At 40.9% G+C, this 22272-nt stretch overlaps 1 protein-coding gene across 28 annotated transcripts in view; it reads right to left on the bottom strand.

Annotated features, from left to right (window-relative positions):
* Positions 1-22272, bottom strand: part of KCNMA1 (potassium calcium-activated channel subfamily M alpha 1) — a 908686-nt gene that overhangs the window by 248321 nt on the left and 638093 nt on the right. For 27 of the 28 annotated variants that reach the window (XM_077453994.1, XM_077453993.1, XM_077453995.1 and 24 more), the window contains 2 exons: positions 19264-19350; positions 17169-17245 (listed from right to left, as the gene is read on the bottom strand). In XM_077453994.1, coding sequence (XP_077310120.1) covers positions 17169-17245; positions 19264-19350 — 164 coding nt within the window. Of the gene's footprint in view, positions 1-3413; positions 3423-17168; positions 17246-19263; positions 19351-22272 lie in introns of all 28 variants that reach the window. The other variant, XM_077454022.1, reaches the window with a different exon arrangement.

The following is a 22272-nucleotide window of genomic DNA, read 5'->3' as shown; positions in this document are numbered from 1 at the left end:
GAAAACAAAGGCAAAAAACATAAAAAGAAGGGGGAAACCAATACAGCCACCACATCTAAAGATTGGTAAGCTGCAATATATTACATTTTTGGTTTTGGGTTTATTACCATGTTAAGTTACTTATTTCACCTCACTTCATTATACTTCACAATTTAGTGGATCAGCCCCACTGATAGAGGTTCATTGTATTTTCCCTTACACAATTCCCTTTCTGGCAAGGAATAATCAATCATAGTTAAATCACGGTATACAAACTAATGCCACAAACACCTATAAACACAATACATTAACATGAACATGTATATTAAATACACAGAACTTTAGTGAAACAGGACAATAGGTTAACACATTACTACATGACACATTACATATGTCACTGTGTACAAATTTGTGTGTGGACACAAAAACTGCACCCTTCTTACAGAATGATTTTGTTGGACTTAAAATACAGCAGCATGTCTAGAAGAGGAGCATGTAGGAAAAGTTCACAGCACATACCCCAAGGTTAACAGTTTGACATACAATATATATATATATATATATATATATATATATATATATATATATATATATATATATATATATATAAATAAAACATTCACTTTGCAAGGTAAACCTACATTCATTCTAAACACCCAATCATGGACAAAGAATTCTGAAAAAATAAAAATAAAAAAAAAAATATATATATATATATATATATATATATTTTTTTTTTTTTTCATTAAATTCATTTCATTAAGTCATTAAATGATTGAAGTGATTAGAGATTTACTAAGCCAAGTGAAAAATACTCCCTGAAATTAAATTCAGAATACCTGAAATCTACTGTAGCTTAAGAAAACTTTTTAATAAATGAGGTCTAGAGTTTTTTTTACTTAAATTGAAAGCTTTTTGTAAAGAACAGCAACATAGTTAGTTAGTTAGGCTTTGGCTGGTGCATTTTACCCTATTTTGTTAACAGTTTTTTTTTTTTCAGTTTTTAAATGTTCTAAATATAAGTTATGATGTCTGACTGTGATGCGAAAAAAAAAATTGAGAAAGGTAAATGGATGCAGAAAGAAAAGTTGAAAAAACAAATCATAATTTCTTCTGAAAGTTCCTTCTCAAGCTTTTCCTGAATTACAAAATATCCACTTACACCCCACCCAGTTTAAGGTAGTATCAATTATCAGCAAAGTTTAAAGTTGATCTCCAGGTTTCTTGTCACAAGCTTTTTTGGCCGTATATTTCCTATAAATCGCAGGCATGCAGTGCCCACTGTTGGCTGACATCGCTAGGACCAGATGTGGGAAAGATCCCGACCATATGGTTGGTATCCACCCATAAGCTTGTACCTGCACCTAGCTAAGCCTGAGAAAAAACCATCCCACCCCTAAACAGCCCAGCATTCCAGTGAGCACTGGAGGGGAGAGCAGATAGCTGCTGACTGACAGTCAGTGTTTGATCGCTCAGTTCTCACTGCAGAGCCAGCGGAGGAGAGATGCAGTATCGGATCGAAGCTGTATCTACCTAGTTGAGTACAAATGTTTATTTTTTTCTTAAATCCAGAGCATCTCTTTTAAATAGTTTGTTTGGACCAAGCTGGCCCAAACAATTTTTTCCTTCCCTAGGTGTTGCACTGGCTCTAAGAACAAACTGCATGTAGTTTCAGCTACATACAGAACACAGTGTTCTGATCCCTGCCCCCTGCTAATAGAACTAAAGAGAAATCCTTTCTTCTGTGTGTTTTCAGAATGATCAACAGAAGACATGGCTGCAAATACACAGCTACAACTTATATAGAAGGATTCCATCTCTGTGTATCAACTAATGCTGGTCACTTCAATTGGTACTTTAAAGATGCCTGGAAAAGACTGAGGAGGAAATGCTTTACTTTTCTTCTTTTTTTGTGCTTTTGCCATCTTGATTTCTATTTTAAGTAATGTCAGCCAATAAGGACCTAAAATAACAATCACATGGCTCAAAAAAATGTTATGGCAAAAAAATCTAAATGTTATAGCTTAGTGAATTGAGCTAATTGCCTTAACATGCACAAAGAGGAGGGGAAATAAAATTCAGATCTTCCTTAAAGCTGGTCAAACCAATTGGCCAATAAGATCCCTTCCACACTGGGTCGTTTTGCAGGCGCTACTGCGCTAAAATTAGCACCTGCAAACCATCCTGAAACAGCCGCTGTTGTGTCTCCAGTGTGAAAGCCCTCGGGGCTTTCACACTGAAGCGGTGCACTAGGAGGATGCTAAAAAAAAGTCCAGCTAGCAGCATCTTTGGAGCAGCACGCTCTTACCGCCGGCAAAGCGCCTCTGCAGAGGTTCTTAACCCTTTCTTGGCTGCTTGCGGGTGTAAAACCACCCACTGGCGGCCTAATAGCGACGTGGAATCCAACGGTAAAGCATCACTAAAAATGATGGCGCTTTACCGCTGACGTGCCCCAGTGCGAAAGGGGCCTAAGGAAAGATGGTTAACAGCAGGTGTGCTAGCTAAAAGGAAAGTTTACGTGGAAGCACCTTGATAAAATGAGCTAGTACATACATTTGGCCAGCTTTAGTGTATTTGCATCCTACAATTTACAGGTTCCTATATTCAGTTTCTAGTGTTTTTATGTGACTGAATTTAAATGCACCTTTAATATAGTTTTGGGTTAGGCTTTTAGTTATTTTATTAACTAGAGAAAATACTTAATGAAAGTCCCAGTCGCTCTACTATTCTCCTCTTGCTCTCAACAATATTAACAGTGGTGCAGTTGCAAGGAAACAGGGACCAGTAATAAAAATATTACATAATAACAAACCTTATATACTGCATGACCTTTCATTTATGACATAATTCTGACCACAATGTCTCTTTGGGTCCAATTTCACAAAAATACATGGCGTAAGTCTACAATGGCAATTCGTTTTCTTTGTCATTGAGAGATTGACTATTTGTTGGCAGTCATATCATCTGCAGCAATAATTGCACATAAGCAGTTACTGTATATCTATTAGTGTAGCAGAGGGGCTGTAGCCTGAGAAGCACAAGCAAACTGTCAGGTAACAAATTATTTTCATGTTCATGGCTTTTGCAGCTTAGAGGATAAAAATGTAGACTGGAATAACTATGATATAACACCAGTCATTGGCATGTTTTTTTTTTTTCAAACTGGACAACAGCTGAAGTAATGTAAAAATGTAACTATTTGCAATAAACTTTTTGTCAAAATAGGAATTTTGTATTTTTAAACGAAAATGATTAAACTGCTGTATTTTTGCACACACTTTCACTTACACTACACGTTGAAATAAATATGGAGGTGCATGCACAGGACCTTGGTGAGAAAAACACAGAGACCTGTTTCTGCTAATGGAAGGGACTAACTGGCCCCCGCAGCAGAGAACTGGTAAACACAATAAGGAAATTCAGCATGTACTCACAATACATAACTAATAAGAGATTTACCCAGGTGCAGCAAAGAAAGTGAAAAAAAAGGAGGGACATATGAAGGAAAGGAGAAAAAAAAGTAATTAATTAGAACTGAAAGAATTCTCCCAAGTAGCTTAAAATTAGTTGGAGATACAGATTCTCCAAACCACTACCTTCTGTTGAATTAAAAACTATTATGCATTTCATCTGAGCTATATATTTCTCTAGAAATAAATTGTGCACTAAATAAAAATGTGATTGAAGTGTTTTTATAGCCAAAACGTTTTATTTTATTTTTTTTTATAGATTGGTGAGGGATTGGAAACAGTGTCAGGTTTGTATAGCTGTCTGTGTTCCTGTTAGATAGCTCTATTTGTCCTGGTAACCACTGTCACTGGACACTTGTTTTGGTGATGACTGTCCAATGCCACGTACACACGACCGGACTTTTTGACAGCAAAGGTCCGACGGAACGAGTCCGTCGGGCAATTCGATCGTGTGTGGGCTCCATCGGACCTTTGCTTGCCAAAAATCTGGCGGACTTTAGAAATAGAACATGTTTTACATTTTTCCGCCGGACCGAGAAATCCGTTCGTGTGTATGCTAGTCCGACGGGCAAAAACCAACGCTGGGGCAGCTATTGGCTACTGGCTATGAACTTCCTTATTCTAGTTCGGATGTACGTCATCACGTTCAAATCCATTGGACTTTGGCGTGATTGTGTGTGTCCAAGTCCGTTCATTCAGAAGGTCCGCCGGAACTCCACTGAAAGTCCGTCGGGAAGACTGTCGGACCTAGTCCGTCGAAAAGTCCGGCCGTGTGTACGCGGCATAAGAGAGAATTTTGCAAAGATTTTCCCTAACTTACAGTTATGTTTACAGGACAGGAAATAAAAGAAAATTGTCTCAATATGACACACATCAAGAAAAGCCTAAGAGGTTTTTTAATCTTTGTGTACTTGATATAAGATGCAAAAGGGAAATTATGGCTTTAGATATACTTTAACCATCAAACTGTGTTAGGATGTATCACTCAGATAGAAAGAGAGGGTGCATTTTCCCAGTGTGGACAGAGACAGCAATAAAAACCTGAGAGGGTCAACCTTTTGCTAATATAGATAAAAAACGTTGTGAGGACATTAGACTGAATCTGTGCTCTGCCTCTGCACAGCAAAGCAACATGTTTAAGTCTAGCTTCTTTAGTAATATACGATTTTTGTACTTACTGTATTTTTTGAGGGATACAGTAATTGTAGAAATTATTAAAAGGATATACTGCCTACAGGCTTGGAAACCTCTAACTCATAAATTATTTTTCTTTTGTATTGACATTATAGTTGAATACCGGTGACTTATCCGCCCTTGTTTGCATAAGTTCATATATTATCGAGGAACCTCAAGGCCTTTTTTACTCAGAGGTTGCAGGATTGGACACTGGCAAACAAAAACATTTAGTCAACCCCCATATAACCACTCTCTAGCTGTCATGCTTTAGTTTTGTACGCAAACAGTACAAGAGCCAATAACAGAGAGGGATGGGTCCCATGTCCTTAAATGGACTTAAAAAAAAGATTGTAAATAAAAATCCTATTTTCTTTATTATCCATCGAGGGACACAGAAATTGTAAAAAAACAGTCAGGAAAGCTAGAAGCAGTCCAACTGAGTGGTGGCAAAAGCCACTAAGAGATGCAACATATGTGGCGATAGCTGAAGGAATCAACTCCTGAATGACAACTACAGGACAGGCTTAAAAGACATAAACCATATTATTTACTGTAATACAAGTAACCCACATTACGTTTACATGCAATGCACAGGCTCCTGCATTATTTTTCCCAGCCTCAGGTCTGTAGAGTGGTACAGACCCATAATTGTGGGACTAGAGGAAGTGGCTGATAGGACTTTAGTTCTCCTATTCACAGATCATTGCCAATGTGTTATTGTGGTTGTGCACGGCTCTGCCTGTTAATTAAAAAAATAAAGCTGAATGCTGTAGGGAGAAGTATTCCACCATTCAGGTTAGTGTGAAGGGTCAGGGATTGCAACCATGTTTCATGTTACCCCCAACAATGGGGGTAACATGAAACATGGTAAAAAAATAATAGAATACGCTTTTCTACCCTAACATACCTAACACTACTTCAGGGAAAGAAGCTTGGACAGACAGAGTATATCTACAGAAAAGACCAACCAGTCAACAGTCAGAGGCTTAAGCTGAATACTCCTAACCCTGGATTTAAGGGAGAGGGAGGTCCATGATAAAACAAGATGTTACCTGACTAGATAACTAATCTTAAAAAGACACCCACAGGCATAAGAGCCTTCATGGCCTAAGTTCCAAATGCAGAGAAGGGAATGTCAACCCTTAAAACTGGAAAAAATTAAGGTTACTAACCCTGAAATCTTCTTAAGGAAAAGTGGGGTGCTCAACATCACCTACACAAATGGTTAGGCAGGTATGAGGATAACTGCAACAAGGATGAGACCTTCCAACCATAACCCATAAGTGTTTTAGGGGGGTAGTAGCTACACTGCAACCTGCCTAACCAGAATGAAATATATGATTCTTGGAATCATCGCACCTACCCTTGTAAAGAACAAAATCCTCTACCAAGAGAGAGTAGGAATACTAGTACTAACACAATATTCTCTGTTCCAGTAATCAGATCCAGCATAGGCCCCAGGATCTACTCTATCCCATTTAGGAGAATATGTAGATGGGTAAAAAGGCATACTGCTTGCCGACCCTCCAGGGGAGCACAGGACCATCTAGCAATGGACTTTTCCTTGCAAGAAAGAAATAAGGGGCATTCCTGTGCAGAACCCCTCCTGTACAAAAGTGGGGATCATCAGAAGAGGAGATTCCAAAGACAATATCTTACATTTTTGATAAGGCGAATGACTGTAGTGTCTACAGTGGGCAAAGATACCTTAGCAATAAATTCCATTTCAAAGGGAAAAAGCTCCGTTACTTTGTCAGGGAGAGGGGGTCATGATGATTTTAAAGGTTGTTTCCAGTCCTTGGGGAGGAATGTGTTATATACTCCATTTTTCCCAGGAAGATCTTTATAAGAAGAGCTCTAAAACACCCTAGGCCTGAAACAGCAAGCTGATTGATTGTCTAAGTGCAGGATAGATCATAATGCATCAATCAGGTTGGAAACGTATTTGAGTCATATGAAATCTGCTCAAATACAGTCTCTTCAGCAGTCTCCTCAGGCATACTTAGAGATTGAGGCCCATTTGGGCCAGAATAAGACACTGGAGTGTGCGTAGAGCCCCTGTGAGCAGATTGCGCCAATAATTGTGCACAAACGGTCTGAAGTGTTTTATCTCCATCTGGCAGAGTTATAGAAGAGTCCAATGAGAAAGACCCTATAATAACCCTATAATAATTGCAAAGCATTTGTTGATTTAGCCTACCTGCTGTGTGATAAAAGATACCAAGGAAAAAATATCCATGGTGTATAGAGTATCTTGTCTGAAAAAAATAAATAAAAATAAAATAATATAGCTAGCAAAAATACAGTTCGATTTTTTTTCTCACTAGAGCCGAGGAAAAGATTTTTAAGCTCCTAGTCCGTGAGCTAATAAAAATGAAGTATGATGGTTGGAGGTGTTTTTGTTTGCCAGTGTCCCTACCCCCTGTAGGACAACAGTATGACCTGACTCTTTAATTACTTCTAAAATTCCTGTGCCCCTCAATGGATGACAAAGAAAACATACTCACTTTTACATTGCTCCCTCATTGCTCCATGTAGCCACCGGTAATATACCATACAGAATACCATGTGCAAGTACCATGGGACTCAGGACTCTCTCCCCATCCCCATTTGGCAGTGCTGGCCATCTGAGCAAGCACTATCATATGGAAGGAAGAGAAATGAGTCACATACTCCTCTATACCTGGATATACCAGAAATTTCTCTTCCCTCCTATTGGCTGAACAGAAAAGCAGGAGAGCAAAGGAAAGGTATGTGCTAGAGCGGGGGGGGGGGGGGGGGGGGCATTAAGGTATACCTGTTGCTTTGTTCTGCATGGGCAAAGAACAGCTGTGCTTTAACGTACAAATTGATCTTACTGAGGTATTCCCAGAACTATCACTATAACTCAGGTTTAATCTGTAACTATGCTATTACAATAACCCTGTTCTTTAAGAAAAGGTGACAAAGATTTTGTATTTATTTTTTATGGTCTTGAAAATAACACATTAGGAGGGCTGGCATTTCAGCACACATCTTGTTTCTAAGCGGCTATCACTATTGGGAGATTCACTTGACAAAGTGTCATATGTCTAACAATACTTTTTAAATTATTACTAAATTCCAACACTAAAAAAAAAAATGTATTTAATACTAAACATTTTTTAAATAAGATTAAATATGCTTCTACATATCTTTATTCAGGTAGTGCCAGTTTCATTAAAATAAAACAATGCATTAATCTAAGACTTTAGATAAAATTACCTTTTTAAATACACCATATTCAAAATGTTGTTCACAATAAACTAAGAATTAACTAGGACTTTTACCCATAAAAACTCAAACCATAGGTCCTAATGCTATGCATATATCACAGACAAAGTCACGTCATCTGCAAATTTTTTATTAACATTCTGTTTAGGCTTCATTAACCGAAAGCCCATTACATTTTTCCCAAACAGTACTGTCATACAGTATAAGAAAAAGATTTTGGATATTAAAATCGTATCTTTTAAATAAAATACATCATATGTGAACACAGTGAGAAAATATAATTCCCATGCCCACTGATCTTTTATTCCCTACAAATTTTACAAGTTTATTCTCTAGCGTCCTAATATGATGATTTCACCAAATATAGGACAGTGCAAAGACCAATGAAGATGTGTAAAGTGTAGTAACCAACAGCAGCCACTCAGAAGTCAACTATTAACTGAGATGACTACAGTACACTGAAACCTGACTGGTTCGATTGAATTACAGTATTCCACACATTCTCATTGCTCTTTGATCCCCAATCTCAGGAGTATGCTATATGTAAATCCTCCATTCTTATCAAAGACAAGACCCCTGCATCTAAGGCCGCGTACACACGCGGGGACTGTTCGCCCAACTTTGTCCGCTGAACAGTGTTTCGGCGGACAGTCCGCTCGTGTGTGGGCTTTCAGCGGACAGTTTCAGCGAACAGTCCGCTGAACAAGGTTTTTCAGAAATTCCGAAAAACTGTCCGCTGAAACTTTGTTTCAGCGAACAGTCCCCTCGTGTGTAGGCTTGTTCGTCAAACTAAGTTCCGCGCATGCTCAGAAAGGATTTACACGCCGAAAGTTATAATGCAGTGTATAGGACGTCGTATTTTTCGTCCCGTCGTACGTGCCGTTCACGTCATCGCGCACGGTTTCAGCAAACTGTTCGTTCGTCGTGTGTGGCCATGTCCGTCCATGCTAATTTTGAGCGGACTGTTTGCTGAAACTGTTTGACGGACAAAGTTGGGCGAACAGTCCCCGCGTGTGTACGCGGCCTTACAGTTCAAACTCCATGCCACTTTATAGGCAGCAATGAAAGGCAGGAATACTTTTAATTGTAGGGAGAGCAGGTCAACATTCTTGACTTCAGGTAGAAGTTGAGATTTACATAAAGCATGCACCCAAGTTTCCGTTTTTGAGTTGTACAAAAATGCTGTTGAAATGAAATGTGCAGACAACTTGAAATACCCGCTATCAAGATAAGATTAGTAAAATATACATAGTAATATATTCACTTAAAAATGTATATAAAATCCACTTTGATCCTGATGCTTGTGACAGTGAAATGCCTGGGTCTACACTTGAGCATTAAGGGAGGAGATTTAATCTAGAGAAGGTTAATATACCAGTAGCCAATACTGTACATAGAATTTTTACTTGGTGGCCCAATGTCATTGTTCAACTTACACTGAATACCATTGTGTTTATAGGCACATGCCAAAAAAATCTATCCAAAGACCAAGTTGTATATACAGAATGGAAGGTTTAAGAGCCCTGTTAGGGTTTTATTGCTAAACAGGCAGAAAAGTCAGCACTACACAATTATGTTTCAGATTAACAGTTTAACTGTCCCATTTAACCACAAAATTAAAAAAAGTAAGGTTTTGAGAGCAAGCATACCATCTTTGCAAAGGGGACAGAGACAAATATTGACTGTTGTGTAAGACTAATATACAGTATTGTGTGTGTATATATAATTAATTAAATCAGAAGCAAGCGTGGTCAGCCAATCAATGTTTCAAGAGTCACAAAGCACAAATCAGGGTCATGGTACGTGTATGTAAGAAAGCTGTATTAATAATTAACCCAACAACCATGTTACTTACCACAACTGCCCAGTGCTCACTATGGAGAGCGGAAGATGCAACATTCCCTGCATGTGGGGTCCGCCCTGTAATCAGCGCTATTCGGTATACATTGTATGTGTACCAAAAACCAAAAGTCACTTTTGTACATGTGCAAAGCCTCAATTCCAGGTTCCCAATCCCATATAGGATGCGTAAAAGTGTGCAAAGTCTGGATGCAATTCTAAACACTAGAGGGTACCAGAGAGCACATTTTGGCTGCAGGTATAGGAACTCACGCAATTTACATGCACTCCAACACCTGCAATAGTGTGAACCTAGCCTAATATAGAATTCAATCTGACCTTCCCTCAAAGCCCTGTGTACTTTCTCAATATGACCAAGGCCATCGGGGGGATGGTAAGGTTTCTACACGTCTATTCAAAACCAACAGATAGGAACATAATCCTCCAATTCCCCAGTGTACATCCTAAACATTTACAAAAGAATTTACCTACCTCCCAATTAATTTGTATCTTTGTGGTACAGTGCCTTAAAAAAGTATTCATACCCCTTGACATTTTCACATTTTGTCATGTTACAACAAAAAACAAATTTTATTGTGATTTTCTGTGATAGACCAACACAAAGTAGGATATAACTGTGAATTGAAAGGAAAATGATAAATGGTTTTCCAAATGTTTTACAAATAAATAAGTGAAAAGTGTAGCGTGCATTTGTATTTAGCCCTCTTTACTCTGATACCCCTAACTAAAATCCAGTGGAACCAATTGCCTTCAGAAGGCAACTAATTAGTAGATAGAGTCCACCTGTGTGTAATTTGATCTCAGTATAAATACAGCTGTTCTATGAAGCCCTCTAAGGTTTGTTAGAGCCTCTTTGCATCATGAAGGCTAAGGAACACACCAGACAGGTCAGGGATAAAGTTGTGGAGAAGTTTAAAGCAGGGTTAGGTTATAAAAAAATATCCCAAGCTTTGAGCATCTCACGGGACACTGTTCAATTTGTCCAAAAATGGAAATGGCACAACTGCAAACCTACCAAGACATCCACCTAAACTGACAGGTCAGGCAAGGAGAGCATTAAATCAGAGAAGCAGCCAAGAGGCTCATGGTAACTCTGGAGGAGCTGCAGAGATCCACAGCTCAGGTGGGAGAATCTGTCCACAGGACAACTATTAGTCGTGCACTCCACAAATCTGGCGTTTATGGAAGCGTGGCAAGAAGAAAGCCATTGTTGAAATAAAGCCATAAAAAGTCTCATTTGCAGTTTGCAAGAAAGCCATGCGGGGGACACAGCAAACACATGGAAGAAGGTGCTCTGGTCAGATTGAACTTTGTGGCTTAAAAGAAAAACGTTATGTGTGGTGGAAAACTAACACTGCTCATCATCCTGAACACACCATTCCCACTGTGAAACACGGCGGTGACAGCATCATGTTGTGGGGATGCTTTTCTTCAGCAGGGACAGGGAAGTTGGTCAGAGTTGATGGGAAGATGGCTGGAGCCAAATACAGGGCAATCTTAGAAGAAAGCCTGTTAGAGTCTGCAAAAGACTTGAGACTGGGACAGAGGTTCACTTGCTAGCAGGAAAACAACCCTAAATATACAACCAGAGCTACAATGAAATGGTTTCGATCAAACCATATCCACGTGTTAGAATGACCCAGTCAAAGTCCAGACCTAAATCCAATTGAAAATCTGTGGCAAGACTTAAAAATTGCTGTTCAAAGACGCTCCCCATCCAATCTGACAGAGCGTGAGCTATTTTGCAAAGAATGGGCAAAAATGTCACTCTCTAGATGTGCAAAGCTGGGAGGCACTCACACAAAACGACTTGCAGCAAAGGTGATTCTACAAAGTATTGACTCAGGGGGGCTGAATACAAATGCACACCACACTTTTCATATGTTTATTTGTAACAAAAAATCTTGAAAACCATTTATCATTTTCCTTCCACTTCACAATTATGTGCCATTTTGTATTGGTCTATCACATAAAATCCCAGTAAAATACATTTACATTTTTGCTTGTAACATGACAAAATGTGGAACATTTCAAGTGGTGTGAATACTTTTTCAAGGCACTGTATGTTCCAAGCCTAATGATTTATTCCCCCTTATATTTTGGCCAATGCACTTGTGAAAGCACATGGCAAATGTAATAACCTAATCTAGATAAAGCATTGTTAGAGGTGTTCCGATTGTCCAAATGTAGCATTTTTGTTAAAGAATGTATACAATCTTGATGGAAGATAGAGATTTGTGTTGAGGTCAGAAAGCCACCCCTACATACAGTTGTGCTCATAAGTTTACATACCCTGGCAGAATGTACGATTTCTTTGCTATTTTTCTGAAATAATGAATGAGAACACTAAAACTTTTCTTTCACTCATGGTTAGTGTTTTGCTGAAGCAATTTATTATCAACTGTGTTTTCTCTTTTTAAATCATAATGGCAACAGAAACTACCCAAATGAACCTGATCAAAAGTTTATATACCCCAGTTCTAAAAACCGTGTATTGCCCCATTTAACATCAATGACAGCTTGACGTCTTTTGTGGTATTTGTGGATGAGGCTCTTTATGTTCTCAGATGGTAAAGCTGCCCATTCCTCTTGACAAAAAGGCTCCAGTTCCTGGAAATTAGTCGGCTGTCTTGCATGAACTGCACGTTTGAGATCTCCCCCGAGTGGAGACTGAGATGGCCACTCCAGAACCTTCACTTTATTCTGCTGTAGCCAATGACAGGTCGACTTGGCCTTGTGTTGTGGATCACTGTCATGTTGGAATGTCCAAGTACGTCACATACGCAGCTTCCTGGCTGATGAATGCAAATGTTCCTCCAGTATTTTTTGATAACATCCTGCATTCATCTTGCCATCAAATTTCCTGTGCCTTTGTACCTCACACATCCCCAAAACATCAGCGATCCACATCTGTGTTTCACAGTAGGAATGGTGCACCATTCATCATAGGCCTTGTTGACTCCTCTCCAAATGTAGCATTCAGGGTTGTGGCCAAAAAGCTAAATTTTGGTCTCATCACTCCAAATTACTTTGTGCCAGAAGGTTTGAGGCTTGTCTCTGTGCTGTTGGGCGTATTGTAAGCAGGATACTTTGTGGCATTTGCGTAGTAATGGCTTTCTTCTGATGACTCGACCATGCAGCCCATCTTTCTTCAAGTGCCTCCTTATTGTGCATCTTGAAACAGCCACACACATTTTCAGGGAGTCCTGTATATTACCTGAAGTTATTTGTGGGTTTTTCTTTGCATCCCGAACAATTTTCCTGGCAGTTGTGGCTTTTTTAGTTGGTCTACCTGACAGTGGTTTGGTTTCAACTGAACCCCTCATTTTCGATTGCCATTCTCAATTCCTTGGATATCTTTTTATATCCCTTTCCTGTTTCATGCAGTTCAACTACCTTTTCCCGCAGATCCTTTGACAATTCTTTTGCTTTCCCCATGACTCAGAATCCAGAAACGTCAGTGCAGCACTGGGTGAAAGATGCAAGGGTCTGTCAGGAGTCCAGAAACGCATTGACCTTTTATGCACACACTAATTACAAACAAACAGATCACAGGTGAGGCTGGTTACCTTTAATAGCCATTCAAAAACTTTTGTGTCAACTTGTGTGCATGTTATCAGGCCAAAATCACCAGGGTATGTAAACTTTTGATCAGGATCAGGTAGTTTGTGTTGTCATTATGATTTAAAAAGAGTAAACACAGTTGATTGATAATAAATGGCTTCAGCCAAACACTGACCATGAGTGAAACCATTTGTTTTATCTCTTATATTCTCTGAAAAATGGGCAAGCAATCAAATTCTGCCAGGGTAAAATTTAAGGGTTTGCCTCATGAGCAAACCTGGGAAAGAAATACTGTAAAACACAGATTAAAATGTCAGATGGGAATGAATGCCACATATGTTGCAAACATCTATGGTGCCTAATTTATTGTTCAAATTTTACATTATTGTCCATTACAATTGCAATACATAGTTTTGTATCTACGTATTCAAGTGTTCCTGTTCTCTGACATGTCTGAAAAACCACAGACTCCTTTAACTGCAGTTTAAAAAAATACCAGAAAGTTATCCACTTCACCCTCAGCTTTATACTCAATAAAAACCAGGGGCAATCAGATGGCTGTGCATTTTGTTGAAGGATGCCATTAGATGCACAAACCTTGGTATGGTCATATCTAAGCTTATTAGTTGTGGTAACAGAGGTAAATTACACTTCATTACAAAGCTTTCTGGATTATTATGCTGTACTCTGTGAAGCTGGGGGGGGAGGGGCGGTTAGCTCCAACATGGATCTATAACTTCTGTGTTTTTTACAAGAACATTATTCTTGTATTACCCCATTACTATAGAGTTCCTCATTAGTGAAGTTTTGTACATATGTTGTACAAAATCTGTATATTTTGTCTTTATTGTGACACTTTTGTCCTTCTCTATTTTTTATATTGTACTTTAAGCAGTTGCTGTCATGTTTCCAATGGTCAGGATGCCCAATCACAATTAGTGATTTTTCGTTATATGTCATGGATGTTATCTCTTACAGTATGGCAAAGGTCTCCAAACTACAGTCCACTGGGCCACAACCAGATTTATTACAAGATTTTGTCCAGCCTACTGAAACCCGGGCTGGCTGGCAAGGAATGCACCTGTCTGTATATCCTAATACAGAGACCAGGACATCCACCGCCAGTGAGCCGTGGTCCTCCCCCCAGTCCCCATCACAGATTACCCCGTCCTGGTTGGTTGTAGGACCACCCACAGCCTAGCAACAAATGACATGATTGCCCTGCTCTCAGCATATACAGGAGGAATTCCTCCATTCAGATATGCTCAGCCTCCAGGCTTCCAACCCTGAGCACTGCCAACCAAAGGTTAAGGGGGGACTGGGAACTCAGCTAGGCACTGCTGGGTGCAAGCAAGGGGGGGCGCTGCTGGGTACTCCTGGGTGCAAGCAAGGGGGGACTCAGCTGGGCACTCCTGGGTGCGAACAAGGGGGGACTCAGCTGGGCACTCCTGGGTGCAAGCAAGGGGGGACTCAGCTGGGCACTCCTGGGTGCAAGCAAGGGGGGACTCAGCTGGGCACTCCTGGGTGCAAGCAAGGGGGGACTCAGCTGGGCACTCCTGGGTGCAAGCAAGGGGGGACTCAGCTGGGCACTCCTGGGTGCAAGCAAGGGGGGACTCAGCTGGGCACTCCTGGGTGCAAGCAAGGGGGGACTCAGCTGGGCACTCCTGGGTGCAAGCAAGGGGGGACTCAGCTGGGCACTCCTGGGTGCAAGCAAGGGGGGACTCAGCTGGGCACTCCTGGGTGCAAGCAAGGGGGGACTCAGCTGGGCACTCCTGGGTGCAAGCAAGGGGGGACTCAGCTGGGCACTCCTGGGTGCAAGCAAGGGGGGACTCAGCTGGGCACTCCTGGGTGCAAGCAAGGGGGGACTCAGCTGGGCACTCCTGGGTGCAAGCAAGGGGGGACTCAGCTGGGCACTCCTGGGTGCAAGCAAGGGGGGACTCAGCTGGGCACTCCTGGGTGCAAGCAAGGGGGGACTCAGCTGGGCACTCCTGGGTGCAAGCAAGGGGGGACTCAGCTGGGCACTCCTGGGTGCAAGCAAGGGGGGACTCAGCTGGGCACTCCTGGGTGCAAGCAAGGGGGGACTCTGCTGGGCACTCCTGGGTGCAAGCAAGGGGGGACTCTGCTGGGCACTCTTGGGTGCAAGCAAGGGGGGACTCTGCTGGGCACTCCTGGGTGCAAGCAAGGGGGGACTCTGCTGGGCACTCCTGGGTGCAAGCAAGGGGGGACTCTGCTGGGCACTCCTGGGTGCAAGCAAGGGGGGACTCTGCTGGGCACTCCTGGGTGCAAGCAAGGGGGGACTCTGCTGGGCACTCCTGGGTGCAAGCAAGGGGGGGGACTCTGCTGGGCACTCCTTGGTGCAAGGGGGGACTCTGCTGGGCATTAAGTGCAAGGAGTGTACATTTTTACAGATCCCTTATGGGATACCAGAACTGAGGAACTGCATATGCGCACTTTGCTGTAGAAAGCATACAGAATGGCACTAATTACATTGGGAACCCAACTTGCATGGCATATTGCATCTTTTATTCTCCATCCTGAACACTGGGATGGTAAGGTACATGTTTTATGCATTTGGTTTAATCATGAATACAGCTTTTTGTGTACAAGTTACTTTGGTTTGGACATTGTGAACCTGAGAACAGAAAGTTGATCACACTTGTTTCTGATTTGAGGGAGTAATATATTGTGCATATATAAGTCCAACACAACTGCTGGCTTTCTTTCATTGTGCCTGTCATCTTGATAAAGAGGGTGTGCATACTTGAGACTTTTTTTTCCTTTTATTTGATTTCAGTAAACAGCCATTCTGGAACATTGTTGGAGTGCTGTCTTTTCTCTGTTTGGATTTGTGCATCATCACTAAAAACAGAAGCTAAGGGGAAGTCTTCTCATAAGAAGACCTGTTTCAGTTACAACTGTGTTAGGTCTCATTTACACATGCGGTGACTGGTGTTTTTCCACACTGGATAAATGGCAGTTACCGCTAGGGCACATAGCAGCCTGGAGGTGCGGTGTAGTGAGCTGCTGTAAAATACAGACATACTGCATTTCACATCAGCGCACAGTTAAGCAGCACATGTCTCCGCATAGCAGCACAATGCTTCATGACAGACATTAATGAATTTTCATTTCGTGTAACTCAAAAAAAAAAAAAAAAAATTGGAAAAAGGAAAAAAAAACCTGTGTGATGGCGCATCACACTGCCCCCTCACAGCAGCTCAATGCAGCCAAAAAACTGACAGGTGCCGTCATGCTAAAACAGAGCATTTAATATGGGGATAGTGTGAACAGTGAGTCTAAGGCTAATGCCACCCTTGTGATTACTGTTGCAATTGGGAATTCTCCAGGGAAGTGATCTCTAAGAAACACAGAGGGAGCACCTACTTACTTTCTATGTAATGCTCCCTTCACTGTATTAGGCAGAGAGGCATCAATCCCTTCTTACCAAAAATGCATCACAATGTAAGCCACCAGTGAGAGAGAGCAACGCCCCACTCATCTAGCTGGCAAGGGAGCAACACATGCCAGCAGAAAATTGTTTCAGTGCTTCAATGTGTCCTCCAAACGATCCTGTCGTTGTCATTGGCGAGTTCCTGCCAACCACAGGTTCACTAACCTGTTGCAAGTGTAACATTATCCTGAAACAGGATATCCCCTATTTTGGAGAGATTTCTTCTTGCTTGATGTTGTGCATAACAGTGGTTATACCCATTCCCCACTCTGTCCAAAAGAAATATTGGTTTTATAAATAGTTTTACTACTAACTGTTAAATTTATCAAAGGATGCTCACTAAGGTTTCAAGAAAACGTGGTGCAAGATCCCAGCAAACAAGGAAAGCAAAATCAAAGAAACAAAATATTACTCACGTCGCTTGCATGCACATTTCTTGATCCTCTTAGGGTCTGTAATATCATCATGGCAAGCCTTGCAGTAGAAAAAAGCACTGTATACAAATAGAAAAAAAGAATGTTTCTAGATGTCAAATGTTTATATACACAACAGCATGTCAAATTTTACATGGGCAAACAGACCACATAAAAATCTTTTTATTCATTGCCTGCAGAAAACCTGCTGCCTCTGGCAAAGCAGGCACCATACCTTCTTACAACGACGACAATGAAAAAGAACTGCTCACAAAAAGAATGGCTGTTCATTTTTTATTTTATTTTTTTATTATCGTTCAGGTCTTTTTTATATGAGGAAATTTTCATTAATGTTTCAAAAGGACCTTTTCTGATATTTTGACTTAATGTATAACATTTTAGTTTGTTAATCTGCAAGTCATTTATGGCAATCCTACTAAATATATCTATTGAAAGGCACCAGGTTTTTGGCATGTTTGGAAGTATAAAGTTGCAGCAATTGCTGCATAATGTAGAGGCAATTTTATCACAGTAATGACACCATAACTGCCCTTGAACATTATAAACTCACTATATACACTCACCAGGCACTTTATTAAGCACAATCTGCTAGTAACGGGTTGGACCCCCTTTTCCCTTTAGAAGTGGTGATGGTGAAGGCCATTGGACTACAGTGAACTTATCGTCATGTTCAATAAACCAATTTAAGATGATTTTAGCTTTGTGACATGGTGCATTATCCTGCTGGAATTAGCCATCAGAAGATGGGTACACTGTAGTCATAAAGGGACATTGGTCAGCAACAATACTCATGTAGGTTGTGGCATTTAAACGATACTCAATTGGTACTAAGGGGCCCAAAGTGTGCCAAGAAAATATCCCCCACACCATTACACCACCACCACCTGCCTGAACCGTTGATGCAAGGCAGGATGGATCCATACCTTCATGTTGTTTATGCCAAATTCTGACCCTACCATCTGTATGTTGCCACTGAAATTGAGACTCATTAGACCAATGTTTTTCCGATCTTCTTTTGTCCAATTTTGGTGAGCCGGTGTAAAATGTAGCTTCAATTTCCTGATCTTAACTGGTACCTGGTATGGTCTGCTTCAAGGTTTGATGTGTTGTGTGTTCAGAGATGGTATTCTGCAAACCTTGGTTGTAACGAGTGGTTATTTGAGTTACTGTTGCCTTTCTATCATCTTGAACCAACCTGCCCATTCTCCTCTGACATCAACAAGGAATGTTTGTCCACACAACTGCCGCTCACTGGATATTTTCTGTTTTTTGGACCATTCTCATTCTCTGCAAACCCTAGAGATGGTTGTGCATGAAAATCCCAGTATATCAGCAGTTTTTGAAATACTCAGACCAGCCCATCTGGCACTAACCATGTCACTTTCAAAGTCACTTAAATCCCCTTTCTTCCCCATTCTGAAGTTTGGTTTGAACTTCAGCAAGTCATTTAGTGTCATGTGATTGGCTGATTAGCAATTTGTGTTACCAAGCAATTGAACAGGTGTACCTATTAAAATGGCCGGTGATGGCATGTGAGAGTTATGGCTTCTATGGTAGAAACACACTAGTGCAAGGAGCATTAAAAAATATATCATATAAAAAAATCTTATCTTGCTTTAATTCTAAGTGTAACAGTGCTCACTAATGTGCACTGAAATCCATTGTATTTTTGTTCTCTTGCAAGTCCACTTTTATAATGGATACACTGCATAATAGTTGCACAGCAAGAGAACCAATGAAAACCATCTCTTTCAATGGTCAAGCAGTATGAGGTTAAAACAGAAGGAATTAGCAGGTATTGTAAAACATCAGAAGTCCATGTAAAAAAATCTTGAAGCAACAGTGTGACCTTAGTTTCTACAGAGAAATAAGAAAGAATATTTATGTGCATGTGTTCTACATCTACCTACTAGAGCCAGCATTCCAGAGATGTGAGAAAGGATGGGTAGGTGTCTCAGCCAGTCATTCTCTCTAAGCATCTAGCTGTCTGTGACCTGTTTGTATAGCATTAACATGCTATATTCTTGGCATCTATGCTCACCGGGTGATGAAATGAAGAAATCCAACACAGACATACCGTTTAACTTCCTTGGCATCACTTGCTATGAAGAACCCCAGAGTGCCTTCTTTAAGCTTCACATGATTTCCTGGGTTAATTATAATCCTAAGGGTAAGCATACGCAGAATAAGAAGCTTTTACTGAATAGAATATCAAATCAATAATTTCCTACCAATGCCTATTTTACAAAAAATACCCATTACCCCCTCCAGCTCTTAGCCTGTGCAATTAATCCAAGCTAAATCTGAACCTGTATTTCGTGCTTTGGGCTCCACTTTCCTAACAATCTAAAAAGTTGAATGTGTTGGCTTATGACGAGATTATTTTACAGTGTATGTATGATTGCGGTAGATACCTTAGTTTGTAATCTCTGAGCAGGGACTGTAATTTATGTACTCTGTATATTCTCTATAATACATGTGTACAAAGTAGACTACTTTGTGAGCTACTAGAAATTATCTGGATTTCTGCATGAATAACTACTGAAACGTAATCTAATTTCATTAAAGGCTCAACTCAAATGATTTATTTACAGTGCATTTACATTTTTGCAGCCAAATTGGGACAACACCTACTTCATAGTTATTACATATAACATACATTTACACAAATATTGCCGCTACATTTTTACTTGAGTTTTTCTGAAAACTTCAAAACTGAAGCTTTCCCCTTCAATGTTCAGGAGGGGGGCTGGGAAGTTCACCATAATTAAAGCATATGGTCTAATGTAAACTTATATATTTAATTATGTTTTTATATCTTTCTATTACTTTTCAATATAAATGTATATGTTAAAGCGGGAGTCCACCGGGACTCCGCGTTTTTTTTTTTTTTTTTTTAAAAGCCAGCAGCTACAAATACTGCAGCTGCTGACTTTTAAATAGTGACACTTACCTGTCCAGCGCGCCCGCGATGTCGGCACCCGAAGCCGATCGCTCGCTCGTCTATCGGGTCCTGCCGCCGCCATCTTGGGTATGGGAATCAGGAAATGGAGCCTTTCGGCTTCATTTCCCGGTTCCCTACTGCGCATGCGCGAGCCGCGCGGCGCAATCCGGACGGTCCCCGCTGCCTCTGGAAGCTGTGTGTTTCCCAGCAGGCAGCGGGGCACTTGCTGAAGGGGGCGGGCGCTTGCGGAAAGGGGCGTAACGTACGCCCCTTTCCGCAGAGAGCTAGCCCGGAAGTGGGTGCAGTTACCTGGATTATCCAGGTAACTGCACCCCCCTCCCCCCTGAAAGGTGCCGATTGTGGCGCCGGAAGGGGGGGGGATTCCGATGAGCGGAGGTCCATTTTAGGGTGGACCTCCGCTTTAATTTCTACATTGAATTTCAATAATTTCCAAGGTACCAATGGATACATAGCCCTTGGAAATCAAAAGGATAACAGCAGAAGAGAAACTGCAAAGCATGCAGGGAACATAGGAAGTCATGGAAGAGATGGGCAGGAGACAAGCAGAGCTCACAACATGAAACAAGATTTTTCAAGTAAACTTATATTGGATTGTTAAAAATACCCTAACTATTGTTTGTATTGCTATTACAATGCTAATGTTATAAAATGAAAGTGTATGCTGTGACCATAGATTTCCGTTAACCCTGTCTGTATTGTGCTGGCAAATATTCATTATGAAGCTTAAAGTAGCAATAAACCCTCAGCGTTTATAGTTTAATACAGTGAGCACAGTAAAATAAACATTCCCTGTAAACCATTTTTTTTTATCCAGCACTTGTAGTTTACAACTTTCAATTTTGCTGGTTCCTGCCCTCTTCAGTGCTCCTTTCTTGAACTTTCAGTCTTCACAGGAAAGAGTAGAAAGTGGACAATGCACTCCTGAGTCAGTCTGTTATCTTGGAGAAGGGCAGAGGGAGCAGCAGAGTGCCCTGCCATTTGTGTGTTTCTATTGTTGTACAGTTTTAGGCTCCATTTACACTTGTACGACTCCAAAACTGGAATGCAACTTGGATACGACTTTGGCTTTGACCAGCAATAATGTACAGCTGTTGCATTGTACAACATTTAGGTTTGACTTTCATGCAACTTTTGAGGGTTAACTTTGATGTCTATGGCCCTCATGTTGCATGAAAGTGGGACCAAAGTAGCACATTAACTACTTTGAAGTTGCTGCAACTTTAGGAGAGAAACTTCTCTCCTAAAACTAACAAACGATCGATTAACGGCCAAAACCAATCAACACTATTCTGTGCTCCTACTCCTGGACCTCTCTGCTGCCTTTGATACGGTTGACCATGCCTTTGGTCTCCGCGATTGTATTCTTTGCTGGTTCTCTTCCTACTTATCCAACTGCACCATTAGCATTTCTTACAACTCTACTTCCTCCTCTCCTCTTCCTTTCTCAGTTGGGGTCCCCCAAGGTTCTGTTCTCTCCTATTTTCAATCTATACGTCCTCCCTGGGTTAGCTGATAGCCTCCCATAGCTTCCAATATCACCTCTAAACTGAAGACACCCAAATCTATTTCTCTACCCCCTCAGCTCACTCTGTCTCCTCATATATCCTTAATTTACTATCAGATAGCTCAGTCTGGATGTCGCACCATTTCCTCAAACTCGATATATCCAAAACCAAACTTATAATTTTTTCTCTGCCATATGCCCCTTCCCCTGATCCCTCTGTCAAAATCAATAGTACAACTATAAGCCCATCCCCACATGCCAAGGTTCTAGGTGTAGTCCTGGACTCTGAACTCTCCTTTAAGTACCACATCCAATCACTGTCCAAATCCTGCCATCTCAACCTCCGCAACATCTCCAAAATATGCCCTTTTCTAACCGACACAACAAAGCTCTTAATTCACTCGCTGGTCATCTCTCGCTTTGACTACTGCAACTCCCTTCTCATTGGCTTACCTCTACATAGTCTATCACCTCTTCAATCCATCATGAATGCTGCTGCCAGACTCATTCACCTTAACAATCGCTCTGTCTCTGCTACCCTCTCTGTCAATCCCTCCACTGGCTTCCACTCAGCCAAATAATTAAATTCAAAATACTAACAACTAGATACAAAGCTA

Source organism: Lithobates pipiens, unplaced genomic scaffold (genome assembly GCF_037356315.1).
Source record: "Lithobates pipiens isolate NorthernLeopardFrog02 unplaced genomic scaffold, aLitPip1_a1.2 Scaffold_25, whole genome shotgun sequence".
NCBI classification, from domain to species: domain Eukaryota; kingdom Metazoa; phylum Chordata; class Amphibia; order Anura; family Ranidae; genus Lithobates; species Lithobates pipiens.
This window is presented reverse-complemented; position numbering and strand designations above follow the sequence as displayed.